Below are 26,980 nucleotides of genomic sequence, written 5' to 3' on the forward strand. Positions count from 1 at the left end.
ACACACTCACTGCCTTCTCTCACAGCAAGGGTCCATACAGCCAGAACACACAAACACATTCACCCTCGTGTCTCACAGGGAGGGTCCATACAATCAGAACACACATATACATCCCCCGTCATGTGTGTTGGTGAGGGTCCATATATCAGACTCCCCCCTCCCCCACACTCATGTCTCCCTGCAAGGGCCCCTATAGCCAGGAAACACATATACTGACCCTCGTATCTCACAGCGAGGGTTCCGGAAGCCAGACCGCACACACATACATACACATACACACACAGACCCTCGTATTTCCCAGTGAGGATCCATATATCCAGAACAGCCACACACTCACCCTCACGTCCCACAATTAGGATCCCTATAGCCAGAACACACACACACACACACACTCACCCTTATGTCTCAAAATGAGGGTTCCTACAGCCAGAACATACACACTCTCATGTCCCATGGCGAGGGTCCCTATAGCCAGAACATACACACATGCACACACACACACACACTCGCCATAGTATCTTGCGGCTAGGATAGGGTCCCTATAGTCATAACACACACATACTCTTGCCCTCATGTATCTTGGTGAGGATCTACTATCCAGAACACACATACACACACACTAGTGTCCCACACTGAGGGTCCCAATAGCCAAAACACACACACACCTGCCCTTGTGTCCCACAGCAAGGATCCCTATACTGAGAAGATACACACCCGACCTCATGTCTTGCAGCAAGGATCCATTTAGCCAGAACACACACGCACACCCTTGTGTATCGTGGTGACAGTCCTTATAGCCAGAACACACACTCAACATAGTATCTTACGGCAAGGGTCCCTATACTCAGAACATACACATACACTAGCCCTTGTGTGTGTCGGTAAGAGTCTATATATCCGGAACAGAACACAAACACACTTAAACCTCATGTCTTGTGACAAGGGTCCCTATTGCTAGAACACTCACTCACCCTTATGTCCCATGGTGAGGGTCCCTATAGCCAAAACATACATACACACACACACAGGCCTTCATGTCTCTCAGCGAGAGTCCATGTATCCAGAACACATACACACACACACTCGTCTCTCACAACAAGGGTCCCTAGAGCCAGAACAATCACACACTCACCCTTATGTCTCACAGCAAGGATCCCTATGGCCTAAACACACACTCCATCTTCTGTCACAGCAACAGTCCCTAAAGCCAAAATACATACACATTAGTCCTCGTGTATCACGGCAAGGGTCCATATAGCCAGACCACACCCACTCCCACACTCACCCTCTTGTCTCACAGCAAGGGTCCCTATAGTCAGAACACACACGCTCGCCGTAGTATCTTGCGGCCAGGGTCCCTACAGTCATTCACCCTCATGTGTGTCAGTGAGAGTCTGTATAGTCAGAACACACACACTCAGTCATCCTCATGTCTCGCGGCACACACACACACTCACACTCACTCGTGCCTCATGGCAAGGATTCCTATAGCCGGAAAACACACACACTCACCCTTGAGTCTCACAGCAAGAGCCCCTATAGCCAGAACACACATGTGTACTTGCCCTTGTGTTTCATGTGAAGGGTCCATATACACAGAACACACACACATATTTGCCCTCATGTTTTACAGTGCGCACACACACAGACACACGCTCGCCCTCAAGTGTTATGGCAAGGGTCCCTATAGCCAACACACACACAAACACTTGCTCTCATGTGTGTCGGTGAGGGTTCATATATCCAGAACACACACACACACATCTCATGGCAAGAGTCGCCTATAGCCAAATCGCACACACATCACCCTCTTCTCTCGCAGCAAGGGTCCCTATAACTAGAACACACACATGCACTCACCCTGATGTTTCACACAAAAGGTCCATATATAAAGAACACACACTCGCCTTCATGTTTTACAGCATGCACACACACACACACACACACAATCACTCATCTTCGAACCTCATGGCAAGGGTCCCCATAGACAGAACACACAATCTTGTCTGCTAGCAGCATTCCCATAGGAGGAACCCACACACGGTCACCCTCGTTTTTTGTGGCGAGGGTCCCTATAACTAGAATGCACACTTGCCATCCTGTCTTATCTGAGGGGTCCATATATCCAGAGCACACACACACTCGCCCTCGAGTCTCAGAGTGAGGGTCCTATAGCTGAAACACACACTCGCCATAGTATCATCCTGCGAGGGTCCCTATAGTCAGAACATACACATTGTGACAAAGTTCCTCCTACACCTTGGTGGGTCTTGCACTTATTGGCGGATTTGCTCGCCTTGGAGCTTCACGGCAGCCCTCAGCTTGGCCGTTTTTCTGAATTCACAGTCCAGGTCGACTCCTCCTGTGTCTGACCAGGAGTTGGGAGGATTTGCGGGGAACCCGGGCCTGACCTCTACTCCGGGTTCCAGCTCAGGGCCCTGTGGAATGCAGCTGTCTAGAGTGCCTCCTGGAACAGCTGTGTGACAGCTATAACTCCCTGGGCTACTTCCCCATGGCCTCCTCCCAACACCTTCTTTATCCTCACCATAGGACCTTCCTCCTGGTGTCTGACTATGCTTGTACACCTCAGTCCTCCAACAGTCCGCGTTCTCACTCTCAGCTCCTAGTGCCTCTTGCTCCCAGCTCCTCACACGCACACCACAAACTGAGCTCCTTTTTAAAACCCAGGTGCCCTGATTAGCCTGCCTTAATTGATTCTAGCAGCTTCTTGATTGGCTGCAGGTGTTCTAATCAGCCTGTCTTAATTATCTCCAGAAGGTTCCTGATTGTTCTGGAACCTTCCCTGTTACCTTACCCAGGGAAAAGGGACCTACTTAGCCTGGGGCTAATATGTCTGCTTCTATTACTCTCCTATAGCCATCTGGTCCAACCCTGTCACAACATATACAAGCTCTCATGTGTGTCAGTGAGGGTCCATATATCCAGAACACACACATACACTTGCCCTTGTGTCCAACAGCAAGGATCCTTATAGCTAGAACACACACATACACATGCCTTGAGACAAGGATCTCTATAGCCAGAACACACACATATACACACACTTACACTGCTGTCTGGCATCGAGGATCTCTATACCCAGAACACACACACACACACACACACTCTGTGGTCTTGCAGCGAGGGTCCCTATAACCAGAACACACACACACACCCTCATTCCTCAAGGGCGAAAGTCCAAATAGCCTGACCACTCACACATGCCTGTTATCTGACTGCAAGGATCCATCTTATCCGGACACACACATAAACCCCCTTGTGTCTCACTCTGATGATCCTTACCAGCAGGACATACTTACACACCCTTGGGTATCACTGCTAGAGTCCATACACTAGGATACACACAGACACCCTCACATCTCATTTGGAGGGTCCATATTGCTGGGACACACACATCCTCACGCATCAGCATGACGGTCCATTCTTCTGGGATGCAAATGCACACCTTTGTGTCTGAGTATGAAGGTACATACTGCCAGGATACACATACGCTCTCCAGTCTCACTGTGGGGGGCTATACTGCTTAGACACATACACACATACCTTCCTGTCTGATTGCGAGGGTCCATACCAGCAGGAGACACATGCATCCCCTCGTATTTCGCTGTAAAGGTCTGTACCGCTAGGACACACACACACACCCCATCCTGAGTGCAAGGGTCCATACCACCAGGCCTCACGGACACTCTTGTAACTCACTGCAAGAGACCACACCACCAGAACACATATGCACATCCTTGTATCTCAGCGTGAGGGTCCATACTGATTGGACACTCTGAGCTTTAAGACCCAAGGGCATACACGTGAGTGGATCAACAGGAAACACAAACACCCCTCTTGTCTCAGTGAGAGGCTCATACCACTGGGACACAAGCATAGGCCCTCAAGTTTGCGGACGATTCCAAGCTGGGAGGGGTTGCAAGTGCTTTGGAGGATAGGATTATAATTCAAAATGATCTGGACAAACTGGAGAAATGGTCTGAAGTAAATAGGATGAAATTCAATAAGGACAAATGCAAAGTACTCCACTTAGGAAGGAACAATCATTGCACACATACAAAATGGGAAATGACTGCCTAGAAAGGAGTACTGCGGAAAGGATCTGGGGGTCATAGTGGACCACAAGCTAAATAAGAGTCAACAGCATAACGCTGTTGCAAAAAAAGCAAACATAATTCTGGGATGTATTAGCAGGAGTGTTGTAAGCAAGACACGAGAAGTAATTCTTCCTCTCTACTCCGCACTGATTAGGCCTCAACTGGAATAGTGTGTCCAGTTCTGGACACCACATTTCAGGAAAGATGTGGACAAATTGGAGAAAGTCCTGAGAAGAGCAACAAAAATGATCAAACGTCTAAAAAACATGATCTATGAGGGAAGATTGAAAAAATTGGGTTTGTCTAGTCTGGAGAAGAGAAGACTGAGAGGGGACATGATAAACAGTTTTCAAGGACGTAAAAGGTTACAAGGAGGAGGGAGAAAAATTGTTTTTCTTAACCTGTGAGGATAGGACAAGGAGCAATGGGCATAAATTGCAGCAAGGGCGGTTTAGGTTGGACATCAGAAAAAAATTCCTAACTGTCAGGGTGATTAAGCACTGGAATAAATTGCCTAGGGAGGTTGTGGAATCTCCATCATTGGAGATTTTTAAGAGCAGGTTTGACAAACGCCTGTCAGGAATGGTCTAGGTAATACTTAGTCCTACCATGAGTGCAGGGGACTGGACTAGATGACCTCTCAAGGTCCCTTCAAGTCCTATGATTCTATGTCTGACTGTGAGTATACACACCACCAGGAGGCACACAGACATCCTCATGTATCACTATAATAGCCCATACAGCCAGGATACACACACATGCCCTCATGTCTCAGTGTCAGTGTCCATATCACATGGACACACATGCGTGCCCTCCTGTCTGAGTGTGAGATTCTCTATCCCCAGGAACGACACACACCCCCTCACATCTCATTTTGAGGGCTCATACTGCCAGGACACACATGCACTCCCTTGAGTCTAACTGTGACTGTCTATACAGCCAGGGTGCACGCACACACCCTCATGTCAGTGAGAAGATCCACATTGCCGGGACACAAATGCATGTCCTTAAGTCTGAGTGCCGGGGTCTATACCACCAGAACACAAACACACACGCTTGTGGCTGCCAGGACATTCACATGCATGCCATCACAACCGTGTTAGTGGTGGACTAACAGGAAACATACACAGCTCAGGTATGTGTGTTCAGGTCTCAGTGCCGGGGCCATACTGCCAGGACACACACAAACACACACACACATCCTTGTGTCTGTCCGTGAGTGTACATACTACTGGGAAACACACATACGTTCTTATGTCTCACTGTGAAAGTCTATACAGCCAGGATACACAGGCTGCAGACATACCCCCTGTCCCTGTGCATGATGGCCTTATACCACCAGGTCACTCATGTACAGCCTCCTGAGTGTGAGGGTCTGTACCGCCAGGACGCACACACATGCCTTCCATCTCATTCTGAGGGTCCGTACGACCAGGTTACACAGGAACACCCCCATGTCTCACTGAGAGAGTCAGTACATCCAGAACAAACACAACCTCGGATCTCAGTGCAAGGGTCCATGCCACTTAGACACAAATGTGCACCCTCAAGTCTCATGGCAAGGGTCCCTATAGCCAGAACACATACACACGCGCTCTACTCTCTTGTGGTGATGGTCTCTATAGCTAGAATATGAATGCACACACACACACACACACACACACACCCCCAAGTCCTCATTTCTTCCAGCATGGGTCCCTGTAGCCAGAACACACATGCACACTCGCCCTTCTGTCGCACACAAAGGGTTCCTCTAGCCAGAACACATTCACCTTCGTGTCTCATGGCAAGGATCCCTATAGCTAGAACACACACAGACACACACACAAACATGTCTCATGGCAAGAGTCGTCTATAGCCAAATCACACACACACTCGCCCTCTTCTCTTGCGGCGAGGGTCCCTATAGCTAGAACACACAAGTGCACTTGCCCTCGTGTTTCACACAAAGGGTCCATATATAGAGAACACACATTCGCCCTCATGTTTTACAGCACGCACACACACACCTTCAAATCCCATGGTAAAGGTCCCTGTGGCCAGAAGACACACACACTCGCCCTCCTGTCATACATGAAGGGTCCATATATTGAGCACACGTGTGCACGCGCACACACACACACACACTCACCTTCTTGTCTCATGGCAAGGATTCCCATAGCCAGAACACACACTTGTGATAGTATCATGCAGCGAGAGTCCTTATAGTCACAACACACTCACACACTTGCTCTCATATATCCAGAACACACACACACTTGCCCTCAAGTCTCACATCAACAGTCCCCATATTCAGAACACACACACTGGCCCTCGAGTCTCATGGTGAGCGTTTCGATTGACAGAACACACATGCGCCCTCTTGGCAGTATGAACCATTGAACTCAGACTCGGTGTGCATGTGTGTCCTAATTGCCCAGATCATCGCATTGATGCATGAGGACATACGTGTGCCAGCAGCAGAGACTCTCTCATGGAGACGCGAGGGTGTGCACATGTGTCCTGGTGGTACGGACCCTGGCACTAAGACACATGGACATGCATGTGTCTTCCGGCCATGTGGATCATCTCACTGACGTGAGGGTGTATGCACACTGCACACTCCCTGGCTGTATGGACAGTCACAGTGAGACTCAAGGGAGTGCATGTGTCTCCTGGCAGTACAGACCCTCAGAATGAGATATGAGGATGTGCGTGTCGTTCCTGGGGATAGAGAATCTCACACTCAGACAGGAGGGCACGCATGTGTGTCCCTGTGATATGGACACTTGCACTGAGACATGAGGGCATGTGTGTGTATCCTGGCTGTATGGGCTATTGTAGTGATACATGAGGATGTGTGTGTGCCTCCCGGTGGTGTGTATACTCACAGTCAGACATGAGGGCCTATGACTGTGTTCCAGTGGTACGACCCTCTCACTGAGACAGGAAGTGTGTGCGTGTTTCCTGTTGATCCAGTCAAGTGTATGCCCTTGGGTCTTAATGCTCGGAGTGTCCCGTCAGTATGGACCCTTCCTGTCTCAGTGCGATGGTCCATGCCACTGGGAAACGTACAGACCCTTGTGCTCATGGCAAGGGTGCATGTCACACACACACACACACACACTTCATTTCTCTGTAAGAGGCTCTATACCTCCCAGATACAGCCCCTCCTGTCTCACTGTAGGAGCCATGCAGCCAGAACAGATGTATACCCCGCTCAGTTCTCATTTCCCAGGTCTTTATGCCAGGGACACATAACATGCCCTGGTGTCGCACTGCAAGCGTCCGTGCCCCCGGGACATTCACACATGTCCTCGTGTCTCATTTCAAGGGTTGGTACCAGCAGAACACACACGCATGCCTGTGTGTGTCAGTATGAGGGTTCACACTGCTCTCTCTGTCTCACACACACACACACACACACGTACGTCTCAGTACATGTACACAGCAGCTGGGAGGGTGCTTCCCAGGGTGGGTAGTCAGACACATGGTAGCTCTGCTAGAACAAGCGTGCTAAAAACAGTGTATCTGGGGACAGCAGCTCAGGCTAGCTGCCCAGGGCAGGTTTGTAGTCTGGCAGGTGGCCTGAAAGGCTGCTACGTTTAGCACACTGGCTCAAGCAGAGCTAGCACATCTGTCCATCTAAGCTAGGAAGAACGCTACCAACTGCAGCACAGAGGCTCCCACAGTGTGAGGGTTCAGACCCCTGAGACATATCCACCCCACCCTCCTGTCTCAGTGTGAGGGTGCATAACCCTGAGACACACATGCACATCCTTCTGTCTTAGTGTGAGCGTTCATACCCCCGAGACACATGCACACACCTTCCTGTCTCAGTGGGAGGGTGTGACACTCTGTATCTTGGGGGAACACCCTGTGCCCCCATGTTCATCCTTATAATACGATTGTGTGGTATCCAATGCAAAGTTTGTCATGTCGGGTATCTTCGGAAGGCACATGATGCACTGAACATTCTTGGTACAATAATGTTCTAGTAATGTTATAGGTTTTAATTTCATGTATATAGTTATGAGGCTGTAAATGTATCCTCATGGCTTAAAACAAGCCCAGGCTAAACTCTCCAGGAACCAGAGGGGCAGTTCACACCTCATCAGGACATGTATGGGACAAACCCAGCCTAGCCTCACAGGAACAAAGGACACTGGCCTAAGCAGCAAAAAAAGATTGGTTGGACTCTTGAGGAGTCACCTCCCTTCCCTTGGTCAGTTTGGGACTGCGATGAGGTAATGTTCACCTGACCCTGAAGGGGAGGGCAAAGCCAAGAGGGAAGAAAGAACATGATAAAAAGGAGAGACATTTGCCATGGTCTTCCTCTCTCTTCCACCTCCATTCACTGACACCACCACCAAGTGACTGAAGCGCTGATCAAAGGGGAGAGCCTGGCTGAAGGTGGGGGGGCAGGGGATAGCTCAGTGGTTTGAGCATTGGCCTGCTAAACCCAGGGTTGTGAATTCAATCCTTGAGGTGGCCATTTAGGGATCGGGGATTGGTCCTGCTTTGAGCAGGGGCTTGGCTAGATGACCTCCTGAGGTCCCTTCCAACCCTGATATTCTATGTTTCAACCAGCCAGCCTGTGGTGAGAAGCATATAAGTTTGTATGGGAACTGAACGTGTTAAGATCAGCTTAGAATGCATTTTGCATTTATTTCATTTGACCAAATCTGACTTCTTGTGCTTTTGACTTATGATCACTTAAAGTCTATCTTCTGCAGTTAATAAATGTGTTTGTTTATTCTACCTGATGCAGTGCGTTTGGTTTGGAGCGTGAGACTTCCCTTGGGATAACAAGCCTAGTACATATCAATTTCTTTGTTAAATTGACAAACTCATATAAGCTTGCAGCGTTCAGCGGGCTTAACTGGACACTGCAAGACAGAGGTTCCTAGAGTTGGGTCTGGGACCAGAGATATTGGCTAGTGTCATTCAATTTCACAATCCAAGCAGAGAGCTGGCCAAAAGTGCTCACTCACATAGCTGGGAACAGCTTACATGACCGGGAGTGGGTGTTCTCACAGCAGAGTTGGGTAAGACTGGCTCCCAGAGTCGAGGATTGGAGTGACCTAGCGGATCACCAGTCCAGATAACACCAGAGGAATGTCACAGAAGGTGCATACCCCCGGAACACGCACACATTCCCTGATGTCTCAGTGTGAGGGTTTATACCCCAGAGACACACACTCAAACCATTCTGTCGCAGCGTGAGCCTTCATACCCCCAAGACACACATACAGACCCTCCTGTCTCAATGTAAGAGTTCACACCCCTGCGACACAAACCCACATCCTCCTGTCTCAGTGTGAGCATTCATACCCCCAAGAGACACACACACATCCTCCTGTCTCATGGAGAGAGTTCATACCCGCGAGACAGACACACACCTGTCTCAGTGTGACCATTCATACACCCAAGACACACACACACACACCCTCCTGTCTCAGTGTCAAGGTTCATGGCCCCAACACACACACACACACACACACTCCTGTCTCACTGAAAAGGTTCAGACCCCCTAGACACACCTTCCTGTCTCGGGGGAGGGGGTTCATACCCCCGAGACACACACACACAAATTCCTGTCTCTGTGTGACCATTCATACCCTCGAGACACACACCCACACCCTCCTGTCTCAGTGGGAGGGTTCATACCCCTGAGACACACACACAACTTCCTGTCTCTGTGTGACCATTCATACCCTCGAGACACACACCCACACCCTCCTGTCTCAGTGGGAGGGTTCATACCCCTGAGACACACACACAACTTCCTGTCTCAGTGTCAAGGTTCCAAGCCCCCGAGACACACACACACACACACCCTTATATCTCAGTGAGAGGGTTCATACCGCCTAGGCACACCCTCCTGTCTCAGTTGGAAGGTTCATACTCCCAAGAGACACACACACACACCCTCCTGTCCCAATGTGAGCGTTCATACACCCAAGACCCTCCTCTTGCAGTGTGAGTGTTCATAACCCCAAGACATACAGACACACCCTCCTGTCTCAATGTCAGAGTTTATACCCCCGAGACACACACACCCTCCTGTCTCAGTGAGAAAGTTCAGACTCCCTAGCCACACACTTCTGTCTCAGTTGCCGGGTTCATACTCCCGAGACACACACACGCACCCTCCTGTCTCAGTGTCAGGGTTCATACCCCTGGGGACACAAACACACACTCTCCTATATCAGTGAGATGGTTCACAGCCCTGAAAAACACTCTCTCTCTCTCTCACACACACACACCACCTCCTGTTTCAGTGAGAGGGTTCATACCCCTGAGACACAAAAACAAACACACATCCTCCTGTATCAGTGAAAGGGTTCATAGCTCCCGAGACACACACACACACACCCTCCTGTCTCAGTGAGAAGGTTCATACCCCCTGGGCACACCCTCCTGTCTCAGTTAGAGGGTTCATCGTCCCGGGACACACACACACACCCTCCTGTCTCACTGAGAGGGTTCGTAACCCATAGACACACCCTCCTGTCTCAGTGTGAGCAGTCATATCCCCGAGACAAACACACATCCTCCTGTCTCAGTGAAAGGGTTCATAGCCCTGGAGACACAGACACACACAAACACACCCCCTCCTGTCTCAGTGAGAGGGTTCATACCCCTGAGACACAAAAACAAACACACATCCTCCTGTATCAGTGAAAGGGTTCATAGCTCCCGAGACACACACACCCACCCACCCACCCACCCACACACACCCTCCTGTCTCAGTGAGAAGGTTCATACCCCCTGGGCACACCCTCCTGTCTCAGTTAGAGGGTTCATCGTCCCGGGACACACACACACACCCTCCTGTCTCACTGAGAGGGTTCGTAACCCATAGACACACCCTCCTGTCTCAGTGTGAGCAGTCATAACCCCGAGACAAACACACATCCTCCTGTCTCAGTGAAAGGGTTCATAGCCCTGGAGACACAGACACACACAAACACACCCCCTCCTGTCTCAGTGAGAGGGTTCATACCCCCTAGGCACACCCTCCTCTCTCAGTGGCAGAGTTAATACCCCCAAGAAACATGTGCACAACCTTCTGTCTCAGTGGGAGTATTCATACACCCAAGAAACACACACACACACACCCCTGGCTCAGTGAGAGGTTTAATATGCCTGAGGCACTCATACATACCTCTTGTCTCAGTGGGAGGGTTCATATCCCCGAGACACAAACGCACACATTCCTGTCTCAGTATCAGAATTCATACCCCCACAACACAAACGCACACCCTTGGGTCTCAGTGTGAGCATTCATACACCTGAGACAGACACGCACACCCTCCAGTCTAACTGTCAGTGTTCATACCCCTGAGAGACACACACACACCCTCCTGTCTCAGTGAGAGGGTTCATATCACCAAGACACACACACACACACACACGCCATCCTCTTTCAGTGAGAAGGCTTAAACCCCCGAGGCACACCCTCCCCTTTCAATGGGAGAGTTAATACCCCCGAGACACCCATGCACACACTCCTGTCTCAGTATCAGAATTCATACTCCCGCGACATGAACGCACATCCTCCTGTCTAAGTGTCAGCAGACACACACACACATACACCCTCCTGTCTCATTGAGAGGGTTCTTCCCCCCGAGACAAACACACACACATGTCCTCCTCTCTCAGTGAGAGGGTTCATATCAGCAAGTCACACGAGCACCCCCTCCTGTCTCAGTGTCAGGGTTCATACCCCCGAGACACAACCCCCCCCACACACACACCCTCCTGTCTCAGTGTCATACCCCCAAGACACACACACACACACATGCCATCCTCTCTTAGTGAGAACGCTTATGCCTCCAAGGCACACCCTCCTGTCTCAGTGGGAGGGTGTATTGTCCCAAGACACGCGCACACACCCTCCTGTCTCAGTGTGAGTGGTCATACCCCCGAGACACACAACACACACCCTCCTGTCTCAGTGAGACGGTTCATACCCCCTAGGCACACCCTCCTATCTCAGTGTGAGCATTCATACACCCGAGACACATGCACACACACATCCAACACACACACCCCCAACATACACCCTTCTGTCTCAGTGGGAGGGTTCATACCCCCGAGACACACATGCACACACTCCTGTCTCAGTATCAGAATTCATACCCCAGCGACACAAAAGCACACCCTGTCTCAGTGTGAGCGTTCATACACCCAAGACACACACACACCCTCCTGTCTCAGTGTCAGGGTTTAATCCCCCAGGATACACACACACACACACACACACACACACACACACTCCTGTCTCATTGAGAGGGTTCATACCTCCAAGGCACACAAGCACCCCCTCCTGTCTCGTGTCAGGGTTTATACCCCCAGGAGACACACACACACACACATATGCCATCCTCTCTCAGTGAGAAGGTTTATAACCCCTAGGCACACCCTCCTGTCTCAGTGTCAGCGTTCATACCCCAGGACACGGGGACACGGACACACCCCCTCACCCTCCTGTCTCATTCAGAGGGTTCATACCCCAGAGACACACACACAAATCCTCCTGTCTCAGTGAGAGGGTTCATATCACCGAGACACATAAGCACCCCCGCCTGTGTCAGTGGGAGGGTGCATACACCCAAGACAGACACACACACACACCCCTATTTCAATGTGAACGTTCATATCCCCAAGACCCTCCTCTTGCAGTGTGAGCATTCATACCTCAAAGACACACACACAGACCCTCCTGTCTCTGTGTGAGCGTTCATACACCTGAGATACATACACATTCACACCATCCTGTCTCAGTGGGAGAATTCATACCCCAAGACACACACACACCCTCCTATCTCAGTGTGAGCTTTTATACCCTCGAGGCATACACACGCACGCCCTCCTGTCTCAGTGTCAGGGTTCATACCCTGGGACACACACCAATACGCCTCCTGTCTCAGTGAGAACGTTCAGACTCCCTAGGCACACCCTCCTGTTTCAGTGTCAGAATTCATACCCCAGAGACACAAATGCACACCCTGTCTCAGTGTGAGCATTCATACACCCAAGACACACACACACCCTCCTGTCTCAGTGTAAGGGTTTATACCCCCAGGATATATACACACACACATACACACACACACCATCCTGTCTCATTGAGAGGGTTCATACCCCCTAGGCACACCCTCCTGTCTCAATGGCAGAGTTAATACTCCCAAGACACATGTGCACAACCTCCTGTCTCAGTTTGAGCATTCATACCCCCCCCCCACACACACACCCTCCTGTCTCAGTATGAGTGGTCATACCCCTGAGACACACATAGACACACACACAAACACCCTCCTGTCTTAGTGAGAGGGTTCATACCCCCTAGCACACCCTCCACTTTCACTGGCAGAGTTAATACCCCCGAGACACATGTGCACAACCTCCTGTCTCAGTGTCAGGGTTCCTACCCCCCCACACACACACACCCTCCTGTCTCAGTGGGAGAGTTCATACCACCAAGACACACTCTCCTGTCTCAGTGGGATGGTGCATACCCCTGAGACACACACGCAAATCCTCCGTCTCAGTGGGAGCATTCATGCCCTGGGACACACGTGCATACCCTCGCATCTCAGTGCAAGGTTCTGAAGCACTGGGATACACACGCACACCCTCGTGTCTCAGTGTGAGGGTTCATACCCGCAGTACACACACACACACTAATGCCTTATTTCAAGGGTCCATACAACCAGAACACACACAAACAATTCCCTGTCTCAGTGTGAGGGTCCATACCACAGTCTGGTACATATCCATGCTCTCATTTCTCAGTGCAAGGGTCTGTAACACAGGAACACACACACCCCTACGTGTGTCAGTGTGAGCTTCCGTTCCGCCAAGATGCACATACTCATACCCTTGCATCTCGAGGGTCCATATCACCAGGACACACACGTGTACACCCCTGTCTGAATGTGAGAGTCCGTAACATGGCAAGATGCACACATCCTCGAGTCTCAATGAAAGAGTCCATTCCGCTGGGACACACACATGTCCGTGGGTGTCAGTGTGAGGGTCTGTACCACGAGAACACGTACACACCCTCATGTGTCATTTCAAGCTCTATACAGTCAGGACACACAGGCACGCCCCTGTGTTTCACTGCCACGGGCCGTACCACCACTTCAGACACACCCCCGTGTGTCTCAGCATGAGGGTCTGTACCAACAGGGATACACGCAGGACACATGCCTCCCTACAAGAGTCTGTACTGCCAGGACACGCACACATCCCCTCATGTCTCACTGCTAGGATCCATAGCACCAGTCAACACATACATGCGCTCATGTCTCAGTGTGAGGGTCCATACCGCCGGGACACTCACAGACACCCTTGTGTATCAGTGCAAGACTCCATAGCTCCAGGACACACACGCACACCCCTGGGTCTGAGTGCAAAGGGCTTTACTGCTGGGACACACACACGCACACCTCTTGTCTCAGTGCAAAGGTCGATTTTCTCTTATGTGCCACACACAGGCGCCCCTGTGAATCATCACTAACTGCGCACAAGCAATGTTAAGCAAACACCAGTTAAAAAGCAGAGGCCCAGATCCCAGGCTAGTGCAAATCAGCACACTTCAGCTGGTTTCAACACAGCTATGCTGATTTCCTCTTGGCTGAGGGGTCTACCCCCTGCCTTCAAAATCCCCCCACAGCCATCACCATAGACACGGCTGCTAACAATCAGAGCATCGCCCTGAGCCACATGCTGTTTGCCCCAGCTTCACAGTGCAGGAAATCTAGTTTTATCCTTTTGGCTTTGGCACATGCTTGACTCTCTACCACCCGGCTGTACAACACGGCTGGCCAAGCAAAACATCTGGGACCATGGCAGAAACCACCGCGAGTCGAGAGATGAATCAAGCGGATGGGAGGGAGGGAGGGAGAGAGGGAAGAAAAATAACCGGAAGAGAGAAATGAAGGAGGGATGGTGGGAAGATCAGAAGGGAGGAGTGGAAATTAAAACTTCTGTTCGTTGGGGTGAAAATAACAAAGGTAAAGTGTCATACCTTGGCTGTTTAACGTCAGATGAGCAGGACCTTGAGGGGAGAGGAAAAGATAAAAAGAAAGAAAGAAAAAAGACTAGTCATATAAACGCACAGAAAAAAGGAGGGTTTAATCTTTTTGCCACAATTTAAAAGCTGTTTTTAACTTGTGACAGACATCCAGGCCCCAGGGGGAGAGAAAAAGGGTGGGGGGAGAGAGAGAGAAAAGGGGTTCGGATGCCGAAACAGAGTGAACAAAAACAAGAAAGGGAAGGAAAAAGAGAGAGAGAACTCAAAAGCCCGGACAGATCGAACTGAAATTGAAAGAGGACGACAGAAGAGAGTCTGTGAGGGGTCTTTATTAGACTCTTAAAAAAAAAAAGCATTCGGGGCCCCTCTGTGGCAGAGAGACGGGGAAATGCTTCTTTTTTTTTCCGGTTAAACAATAAAATTAAGAAAAAATAACAATGGAGAAAGAGACACAAACCAAGGCCTGAGAAGGCATGTAGGGGACGATGTTGCCTTTGGTGCCGGAGGGTCCTGCAGGAAGAGCTGGAGCGTACTGCTGCTTTGGGAGGCAAGGGGGGTTAGTGGTGGGAGGTCACCAGGGTTAGCTGGGGACTGGCTGGCCTCTCGCACCGCCCAAGTGACTCAGGAGTGATCCCAGTCAGGCAAAAGGAGCTGTCCCCGGTGTAAATCAGGAGGAACGAACACCCCAGCAGTCAGTAGGGAGACTTTTCCCCTACCGCAGTCCAGCTGGAAGCAGGGCTAACTGCATCACAATGAGAAGAGCTATGTACAGGTGTCATTCAGGATGGAGTCACTCCACAGAAGTCAGTGGAGAGAATTACCCTTTTGGTCACCTTGGTGTAAACCAGGAGTCACTCCAGGGAAGGCAGTAGTGCTGATTGCTCTTCCCCTCCCCCAGTCTGACACGGGAACACCGCCAAAGCCAGAGGAGCGACACACACAGTGAAAATCAGGCGTCACTCCGCTGCAGCCACCAGTGCCGGTTCCCCTCTTGCCCAAACAGGCTAGACCCGGAGTAACCCCACGGCACTCACTGGGGCTGGCTCCCCTCGCACTCACCCCGGGGCAAATCAGCCTCACCCCGCAGGAACACAGGTGGCTGTCTCAGCACCAGCAGAGACCAACACCAACAGCTTCGCTGCCAAGCACCCTTGTACCTCCGACACCTGCTGCTCCTGGGCATTTTTGCCACCCCAGCCTGGCACCCCCCAGCGCAGAGAGAAAGGAAACACTGATTGAAGAGATGCGACCCTCATGGGGGGGCAGTTACAATACCTCAGAACCATCGCTTACCCTGCAGGGTGGGAGACTCCAAACAAGGGGTAAGGCCAGGTACAACCCCACATGGGTTTCCTCCAACCCAGGCCATCGCCCGTCCCTCCTTGGGGAAGCAGGGGCTGCTAGAGTAGACAGGGACCCTGTGAATCCCAGGAGTCCTGAATCCCAAACCACCACGCCCCTCTAACCACCAGACCCTATTCAGCTCCAGAATCAGGAACTGAACCCAGGAGTCCTGGCTCCAAGCCTTGCCTCCTCTACCCCACTACACCCCACTCCCCTCCCTCTTGCATGACAGAATTGGGGGCCATACCCTAACTTCTAACAAGGGTTTAGATGCCCGTTGCTATGGCCGCTCTGGTTTCCCATCTGATTTTGGCTACTTATGGAGGTTGGGGGTTGGAAAGGAAACGGGACGGCTCATGGCATTTGGGCAGATTCCCCTGCTTACAGCCCAGTTCCTGCCTGATCACTGCAACTCAGCTTTGCATGCTGTATATGTCAGTCTGCAGTGGTGCAGAAGACTGGGATGTGGGGATCAGCTGCTGGATCCACCCAGCCCAGCTCTCATACCACCTCCTGACAGACCATGGGGGTAGATCCCTGGGGTCCAGCTGCTGGGATCCACCCAGCCCAGATCATGTGCTGCCTCCGGATAGATCATTATGTGGCAATTAACAGATCTCCTGGGATCAGCTGCTAGGATCCAACAAGCCTAGCCTCTGCCCTACCTAACAATACATTGTATTGGGGGGATAGATCACCTTGGATTGACCCCTGGGTCCAGCCCCTATGGTACCTTCCATTCCAATAGATCAAAGAGGGAATAAAGATCCCCTGGGATCCCCTGTTGGGATCCACCCACCCCCTCCTCCACACTCCCTCCTGAGAGATCAGGGTGTGGGGGATAGATCTCTGGGGATCAACTGCTGGGATTCACCCAGCCTAGGACCTGCACTGCCTTCTGACAGACTGGGGGGATAGATCCCTTGGGATCAACCACTGGGACTCACCCAGACTAGATTCCGTGCTCCCTTCTGAGAGATCAGGGTGTGAGGGGTAGAGCTCTTGGGATCAAGTGCTGGGATCCACTCTGACCAGCCCCCATGCTGCCTCCTGATAGATTGAGGTGTGGGGGATAGATCACAGGGGATCCATCAGGCCAAGCATCCCAACCCTCTGTCTCTCATGGAGGGAACTGTGCGGAGCCACTGTGTGGGGAGCCAGGAGCAGAGGGTAGCTAATTCCCGAAACAGCCCCTCCTTCTGCTCTTCTCCCACCCCTCCCCTGAGGGCGAGGATGAAGATGGGCAGGCAGGAGCAGGAGGCATTAATATTTCTCTCCCACCCGCCCCAGTGCCTCCCGTGTCATTAATCATCATGTGCGCTCCTCTCCCCGCGCCAGGCAGCTGCTTCCAAGACATCAGGCCATTTCATGCAAATGACATGGAGCCCTCTCTGCCCCACACCCAGATGCCCCACCCCAAGACGCATGCTTCCCCTTATCCCTCACCACCTCTACCCAGCCCAAAGGCACCATTTGCAGCCTGTAGGGCTTATACCCTGCAGGGGCAGGAGAGTTTGACCTTCAAAGACAGGAGTCCTGGCTCCCATCTCACGCAGTCCTGCTCTAACCACTACACCCCGCTCCCCTCCCAGAGCCAGGGACAGAACCCAGGAATCCTCATGCCCTAACCCCTGGCTCAGGGGGGTGGGAAATGGGACATGGGGCCTGGCCCCTCTGGAAAGCGCCAGCTCCAATCCAAGGCAGGGGTGGTAGGCTTGGGGGTGGCAGTGGGGGTGATATGAAGCCACTATCCCTTCGCCATCTTCCACAGGGTGACGTGAAACGAGTCTGCTGGGTATCAGCCTGATTTCCAGTAGGCCGTGCTGCTCAGTGACATCCCAACTGGCCACCTGGCTACTGTGGGCCGACAGCAACCACAGAGTCTTGACTCCCCGAGATTGCACACTGGGGACACACTGCTGTGGGAAGTCTGTGTGGAGCAGGATCTTGGGGCTGTGAGGGCTACAGTGGGTGAAGAGTTAATGGTCACAGGTGCGGGGAGCTTGGGAAGGTAGGCAGGGAGCTGCAGCAGGCTTCCCTGCAGATGTAGGGGCTGCAGTGTGGGGGAGGACTGGAGACGGGAAGGACGGAGGGGGGTGGAAACTGCATGGAGGCTGAGGCCAGGCCCAAACACCCCCCTCCACAGGCCCAGGCCTGGCACATTAGGATGCTGTCTGCTCTCCTCCCGTCACCATGGAGACCAGCTCCAAGGATCCCTCAGGCATGACAGTGGTGGCCATATTGTTCCAACACTACAGCCTCCCCCCAATACCCTGGCAGGATGGGGGCCCTCTGGAGAGAAAGCCATGGGGGGAGGACAGTGTCCACTGGCACCACGGAAGGAAGGATGAAGCTGGTGCCCCACAATCCCGACCTGCAGCCCTGCTCTCCCAGCCACCCTCCCCCCACACTAACCAGGAGACCCCAGCTCTATTATGCAGCAGCTTCTGGCAGTTGGGAGGCTATAAATCATACCCAGCGTCCGCCGGGGTCCCACCCCAGCCTCCTTACTGGCAACTGCTCACAGCTGTGTGAGCACAGACAGCCAACGCTGCCAGCCCCCCAGCACCTGTGCCCTCCTGACACTCACCGCACAGGCCCTCACATGCACACTCACTTTACACAGGCCTCCCCTGCACACATGCCACATGACCCTCCCTCACACAGTCACTTTACACAGACCCTCCCTTGCATGCACACTCCTACCTTCACGCCCCATGCAGACACACACACACTACACACCTCTCATGTAGGTGCACCTGCCTAGCCTATAGACACAAACACACAATCACATATGGGCACACGCCACACACACATTCCAACATGCCAACACATGCCAAACACACATACAACAGAACATGGTGACATACTGGGATATCTCTCTCACACACACACACGCACACCAGGACATTCTGGTACATGTACAACATGCTCCTACATGGGCTTGCACCTGCCCCGACATTCACCATCTGTAGCATGCACGCCTACCGTTGCAGTCACAGCGTGACACAGGCACTGTTGAGTATGCCGCACAGCCTTGCACGTGGCTGGAGACGGGACATTGGGCGGGGAGGGCCAGGAGTCTGAGGTGGCACTGAGCATTCTCTGCCCAAGTTTTGGCTGGCTCTTGCTCACATACTCACATGCTCAGGCTCTAGCTGGTGGCCCATGTGGGGTCAGGAAGGAATTTTACCCAAGTTAGATTGGCAGGGACCTTGGGGGTGGGGGGAGAAGGGTTGCCTTCCTCTGCAGTGTGTGGGCGCTGATCGATCACCAAGATCACCTGGGTATTTCTCACTTCATTGGCCTCAGGCCATAGCGCCCTCTGGTCCCTCCTCTTCTCTGCCTGTGGCACATCACAGTCTAGTCTCCCGTGGGCTTTGGTTTCATTGCAGGTGCTGGGTTTGGTATATGGGTACTGGCCTGTACTATACAGATCAGGTGGTTCCTCCTGGCCTTAAACCCTGTGACGCTCACACCCTTACATCCTCCCTTGTGCCCTTACACACCCATTCACACACATATGTATGCCACATGCACACACTTGGGTAGGTCCCCTCACACCCTGACCCGATCCTTCACAACATCATGCACTCACACATGTGTGCACGCTACACATGCCCACTCACTCATGCACATGAGAGCCTGTGCTTGCCCAGAGCAGTCTGGGGTGGGGGGTGATTAATGGCCCTGTCCACTGGCCTGGCCCGGGCGCCCAGATAACATGCCCTGCTTTGTCTCGGATCATGTCAGTTAATGACAGGCCCGTAATCGGCATGGAGCTGCTGCCCTGGAGATTAATAACAGTGCAGGGCCCCAAATAATGCAAATCACAATTCAGGTATTTGCATATCATGAGCTCATTGGTTCTAATCTCCCTCATTTGCATATCAATACTCCATTGGTTCCAATGGCCCCTTTTATTAGCATAACACAAGGCCATTGGCCCTCATGAGTTTGGATGCTGGGGGGAATAAGGGCAGGGGTACTGGGAGTCATGGACTAATGGGGTGGGGGCTGCAGCTGTCTGCCCCAGCCTTCAAATGGGGAGAGCCAGGAAAGGAAAGTTCATTGTGTGGGAGGGGTGGGGGGTTGTGGGGCATGGATGGGAGGTGCAAGAAGCCAGAGGAGGCAGAGGTGTGTTTGCACACCCATGTGACCATGTGCACATCTTTCACGCCAATGATGTACGGGCCAAAGGATGCACAGGACTGCTTTCTCTGCACATGCAAGGGAAAGGTGGGGCCTATCGTACAGACTCTGCACACAGGTGGTGTGGGTTCAAAAGACAGGCAACATACATGCACTCACACAGACATGAACATACAAGCACACACACACAGACATGCACACCCTCATGGGCAGCACCTACTCCAAACACAATACATGCAGAGGAGATGGGCATCTCGTTTCCCCTGCAGACATATGCAGGCTCCACAGGTGGCATGTGCTTTGTATGGGTCCATGTATGGCTAAGCAGAACACAACTGTATGCATGTTCTCACCCCACACATGGGGAACACAGGAAGGGGGGTGCTCCAACACTTTCACCCACAGCCATACTCTGCACACACAGAAACCACCAGAGGTTCATGTTCCACATGGTATGCTCACACATACACACACACACAATACTCAGGAAGCACATCATGCATCCAACATTCTTACACGCAGACATGTGCCACACAAGCCAAACACATGGGAGAGGCACGTTCCATGCAAAACATTCACCCACAAACATGGGGAAATGCACAGAAAACACGCAGGAGGGCTATATTCCACATGGCACATTTGCACACCTATTCTATACCCACACAACGCATGGGAGGCGAGTGTCTGTGTGCACTGACTATATGTGTGCAGCCCCCCATGTCCACCGCGCACACAATACCCAGGCTGCTGTGCCCATACTCTTGTCTGTGGAAACCAAGTGCCTCCCATATAACGTATCTCACCCCCTCCATGATGCCCCCTGCCTCTTCACCCAGTGGGAGGGGGAGGCTGCAGCACCCAAGTCCCCACCCTCTCTTCGGTGATTCCTGTTCTAAGCAGACATGACATCAAGTCACCATGCTGCTAAATCTTATCTCCCCAGCACAGACGCCTGTCCGTCCCCCGCACTGCAGCACACAGCATCAGGGGGTGCCAGGACACTCACAAACAAACACACACACACACACACAAACACACACACACACAGAGTCTGTACCCCCACAAACACACAACGTCAGCTCACGCACACCACCTGTAACCCCTCCAAAAGACACACACACACAGCTGCGCCCCTACACAACTCCAGGGAGACAGCCAGTCACACACACACACGGCCAGTCACCCTCTCCCCTTTAGGCCACCAAGGGACAAAATGGTGGCAAGAGACAAGAGCAGACTGACACACAAACGCCCACACACACAAATTCCACACTGGCGCTGTGTGACGACACAGCAGCAGAATACAAGCGGGGGAAGGGGAGATACAAGCAGGGACACACACACACCGTCCCCCCCCAAAGAGTTAGTCCCATTCCCCTCCCACACACACACTGCATCCAGGCTCCACTAGAGGGGGGCCCAGTGGAGCCCCCATTCCCCTCCCACACATCCCCCTGCTCATGACACGGGCACAATCACACTCCAGGGAAGCAGCCCCCAGAGTGCCCAGTCCCCACCCTGAAACACAACCTGCTCCACCAACTAGCAACAGCCACGCCCCTCCCAGAGCTGAGGCTAGAACCCAGGAGTTCTGGCTCCCAGCCCCCTCCCTGCTCTAGGCCTGCTCTTGCAATGGAGTGGAAGGCATGGTCTCCATGGGGGTGGATTGTGATGGGGTAGGCAGCATGGTCTCCGTGAGTGGATGTGGGGTGCGCTGGAGCAGGGGCTCTGCAATGGGGGCGATAGAGAGCACGTTAGAGGGGAGCACAGTCTCTGAGCTGGTGTCTTGAGATGGCTGCTCTGGGACAAGCCTCACCCAGCGAGTTGGGGGGAGGGGGCAGGGAAAATGCAGGCAAGAGGCTTCCCCTCACAGGTCCCCTGAGACCCCCAAAGCTCCCAGACACACACACACACACGCACCCACGGCTCCCCTCAGGCCCTGGGAACCCCACAACTGCCAACCCCTCTCTGTTGCCCATCATTTACTGCGGCACTCAGCCAGCCAGCTGCCAGGGGGATTGTGGGAAAGGAGCAGGGAGCAACTGGCTGGATTCCCCCCTTGCTTGGGGACTCCTGGGTCTGCTTGCAAAACGGGTGCTATCTACACCCCTACTCATCCAACCCCAAACTCTCCTCCGTGGAGCACACCAGCCTGCTGGGGGGCAGCCTCCCAAGCCCAGAGCCCTCCCATTCCCAAACACAAACACACCCCAGCCCAGCACAGCACCCATTCTGCATGCCGCACTGCCCTGTGTTTTGGGAAGACCCTACAGTAACAGACCTGGGAGGACAGCCGCCATGCTTCAGGAGACCCTACAGTAAAACACCAGCCCACACAGCCCCAGCACACCCAGGAGACCCTACAATAACACACCTGCCAATGCAATATGAGATAGGATTTGGAGAGGGAAATGGCTGCTGCCCTGAGCTCCCAGCTGAGGTTCAGCATGAATGGAAAAAAATGAATTTACCCAGCAGGCAGAGCCAGGGACAGAACGGGGTCTGTCCGGTTCAGGGGGGCGGGGAATGCTGGGCAGGGGGCACCTGCTACGACCTAGTCCTAGTGTGTGTAGGGACTGGTTGGCAAGCTCTGGGGGAAAAAAGAAGTGAGGGGCAGAGTGTGTGTGTGTGGGGCTGGAGAGCAGTGGGGGGGTGGGGTTGAGCTGCAGGGGATATTTATACAGGCATCCCTCACCCAGTGCTGAGATGCAGATGCCTGTGGGGTGGGCTGCAGAGCCCTTTATGCTGGGATCCCTTGCCCAGCACTGAGATGCAGCCCCTGGCACAGGAGTTGTCCATATAGGGATCCTGTGGGGGAGGGGGCAGGGTTTGGAGTTGCCCTCCCTGGATACTCTGGGATGCCTTCTTGGCCCTGGTAACTGGGCAACAGGATGGGGAGATGGGTTGGGGGGCCAGGTTCTCCCATGGGGATTGGGCCCCTTTCCCATATGGGACCACAACTGAGAAATCAAATATACAACACACACACCCCTCACAGACACAACTTGTATTTACAAGCACCACAACACACATCAACATTCAACACTCAACAGAGTACACAAACACACACTGCACTTACACACACACATGCCCCATATACACACACACACCACTCACACACACACCCCACTCACACACTCTGCACACAAGCACAACCACTCACACTCTGCACAGACACACACGCCACTTGCACTCTGAGCACGCACATACCACTCACTCACTCAGCGCACGCACACACAGAAACACACACACACTCACTGTGAGCGTGTACACACACACACACCACTCACGCACTCTGAATGTGCACATGCGCCCACACACACAGTGCTCGTGCATGCTCACTGAACACACATTCACAATGCAGTCATATATCCCACATACCCACCCCACACGTCCCACATGCACTCACATCTGAACACAACCTCCATGGACTCACCTCCATGCACTGCCCGCACAACACAGCAGACACACACTACACTGACACACCAAAGCACCTGCACCGAACAATCCCTCCATAGAAATCACATTCCCTGCCCCCTGTAACTCCCTGTGCAACCCATCCCCCCGTTACTGCATGGGGGATAGACAAGGGCAATACCCCCTCCCCATACCACCCCCCTCCCTGGTCTCTTAGACAAGCTCCACAAAACTCACAATCAAATCGAGGCCACAACCCTGCCCACAAATGCCAAGGCTACATCCACAAGCGAGACAACCCCTCAAGGAGTAATGAGAAAGGGGACGGTCCAGAGCCCAGGGAGGAGGGGCTTGGGGGCAGGAAGGAGAGCATGGGGGCTGGGAAAGCCACAGAAGTGGGGGTGCCTTCTAATTTGTGGGGTGCAGTCTATTCCACCCCCAGGGCAGGATCGCCCCCAACGGACTATTCCAATCTAGCAGAGCAGCGCAGGGCTCTATGGGCTGTGTTTGTGGGGAAGCTCTCCACTCCAATATCTCGGTTCTGATCCAGTCCTTCCCTAACCCCCTCGTGTCGGATCACGCATAGGATCTGACACTAGCCCCCCCTTCCCCCGCCCCAGCAACAAAGCAGTATATGACCCTTCCCATGTGGGGCAAACAGCCACAGAGACAGACTGCTATTACTGTGCTCTTATCCCCCACACCGAGACAAGGTAAACCCTGGGAGACTGGGGGGACCCCAAGACAACTGGCGATGCCTGGCTGTAGGGGCAACCCCAAGACAGACACCCTGGCAGGAAGTGACCCCTTGGGATCCAATTCACCATCATGTGGGGGGAGCACAGAGCTGGGGTGCTGCTGGAACACAGGGAAACCCCAACCCAGTCACCCAGGAGCCCCCCAAGTCCAGGCACTCCTCGATGGACCCTCACAGGGCAAGGGAGCAGGAAACAGCTCCCCCACCCCGGCAAGACATGAATTTGCTTCTTGTAGCATGGCCCCAACCCACACCATCCAAAGCCAGCACAGAGAATGCAAAGGGGTCACTCACCTTCCATCGTATGCTCTTCTGCCACCGACACCCCCACAGACGCAGCCAGACAGACACACAGAGAAAGAAAGAGAGGGAGTTAGTGAGGGGGGGGCCAGGCCACCAGCACAGACACACATTTACAGATAACTAGGTAAAGAGACCATAGGAGACAATGCTGCCCCCCAGGGGAATAGACCGTAGGGAGCCACACTGCTTCCAGAGGTGAGGATAGACCATAGGGGGCCACGCTGCCCCCGGCGCATGGGGGGGATAGACCGTAGGGAGTCACGCTGCCCCCAGGGCAGAGGGGATAGATGTTAGGGGCCAAGCTGCCCTTGGGGGGCTGGGATAGACGGTAGGGGGCCACGCTGCCCCTGAGCGGGACAGACTGTAGGGGCCATGCTGCCCCCGGGGGGTGAGGATAGACGGTAGGGGGCATGCTGCCCCTAGGGAAGGGGGAAATAGGCTGGAGGAGCACAGTGTGCTGAGTTCGCCAATCCCCGAGTCCTGCCCCACAATTTCCCCACTATGGACTTCCTCAGGGCAGTGGGCAGGATGGGAGCCAAAGGACCATGGTGGGGCTCTCTATGCGGAGCCCTCACTCTGGCCCCCCAGACTCCCCAGTCTGGGGTTGGCAGGGTCTGGGGTCGGCAGGGTCTGGGGTCCCAGTTTACAGACACTAAATCCCTCTCCCCCCACCACAGTGCCAGAGACGTTGGCAGGAGGGGTTAGTGGTGGGGAGGGGTGACAGGCCAAACCAATCATAACAGGACAAGATCTGTGCAAGCCAATGCCCCAGGTGCCCCTCACCACACCCACATCCCTGGCCATCCCAGCCTGGCCTCCACACCCAGTCCCACTGGTGCCCCATAGCCCTGGCCATCTCAGCCTGGCCGATGCCCCTCATGGCCATCTCAGCCCGGCCGATGCCCCTCACCCCACCCACAGCCCTGGCCACCTCAGCCCGGCCGATGCCCCTCACCCCACCCACAGCCCTGGCCACCTCAGCCCGGCCGATGCCCCTCACCCCACCCACAGCCCTGGCCACCTCAGCCCGGCCGATGCCCCTCACCCCACCCACAGCCCTGGCCACCTCAGCCCGGCCGATGCCCCTCACCCCACCCACAGCCCTGGCCACCTCAGCCCGGCCGATGCCCCTCACCCCACCCACAGCCCTGGCCACCTCAGCCCGGCCGATGCCCCTCACCCCACCCACAGCCCTGGCCATCTCAGCCCGGCCGATGCCCCTCACCCCACCCACAGCCCTGGCCACCTCAGCCCGGCCGATGCCCCTCACCCCACCCACAGCCCTGGCCACCTCAGCCTGGCCTCCACACCCAGCTCTGCCAGTGCCCCTCACCCCTAGCTCTTGCAACATGGACCATCCCAACTCCCCTCCCCTTCCCAGTGCTGCAAACCCCACCCCCTGCTGGTGATCGCACTCCAGCCCCACATGGCAGCCTGGAAGCCCATGGAGTGGGGGTGGGGGGTTATTTTGAAGGACCTGGGTTGATTGGGCTAGTTTCAGAAGCTGCCTTTGATCTGTGGGAGGAGCCCCTCTCCTTGGCTGGGATGTGAGCCCTGTGCAGAAGGGCCCTTTGATGATGTAAACACGTGGCTCAGCTGTTTTGGTGGGGCTACATGGTAGGCAGGAGCCAGGAGCTCACTCATCTTCGTGGGTGCCCTCCACGGGAAAGGGCCAGGACTCCTGGGTTCTATTCCCAGCTCGGGGAGTGGGGTCTAGAGGTTAGAGCAAGGGGCAAAGAGTCAGGGTTTAGTGGGTTAGAGCAGGAGTGGGGCTGAGCCAGGATTCCTGGGTTCTCTCTCTAGCTTTGGGAAGGGAGTAGGATCCAGTGGGTGAGTGTGGAGGGCCAGGTCTGGAAGCAG

At 53.6% G+C, this 26,980-nt stretch overlaps 1 protein-coding gene across 26 annotated transcripts in view; it reads right to left on the bottom strand.

Moving 5' to 3' along the window:
• NRXN2 (neurexin 2) overlaps nucleotides 1-26,980 on the bottom strand; it is a 287,195-nt gene that overhangs the window by 219,201 nt on the left and 41,014 nt on the right. For 23 of the 26 annotated variants that reach the window (XM_048858547.2, XM_048858544.2, XM_048858525.2 and 20 more), the window contains exons 3-4: nucleotides 25,112-25,129; nucleotides 15,142-15,171 (exon numbers count right to left, since the gene is read on the bottom strand). In XM_048858547.2, coding sequence (XP_048714504.1) covers nucleotides 15,142-15,171; nucleotides 25,112-25,129 — 48 coding nt within the window. The remainder of the gene's footprint in view (nucleotides 1-15,141; nucleotides 15,172-25,111; nucleotides 25,130-26,980) is intronic. The other 3 variants (XM_048858529.2, XM_048858522.2, XM_048858520.2) reach the window with 1 other exon arrangement.

This window comes from Caretta caretta, chromosome 7 (genome assembly GCF_965140235.1).
Source record: "Caretta caretta isolate rCarCar2 chromosome 7, rCarCar1.hap1, whole genome shotgun sequence".
In the NCBI taxonomy this organism is placed as follows: Eukaryota; Metazoa; Chordata; order Testudines; family Cheloniidae; genus Caretta; species Caretta caretta.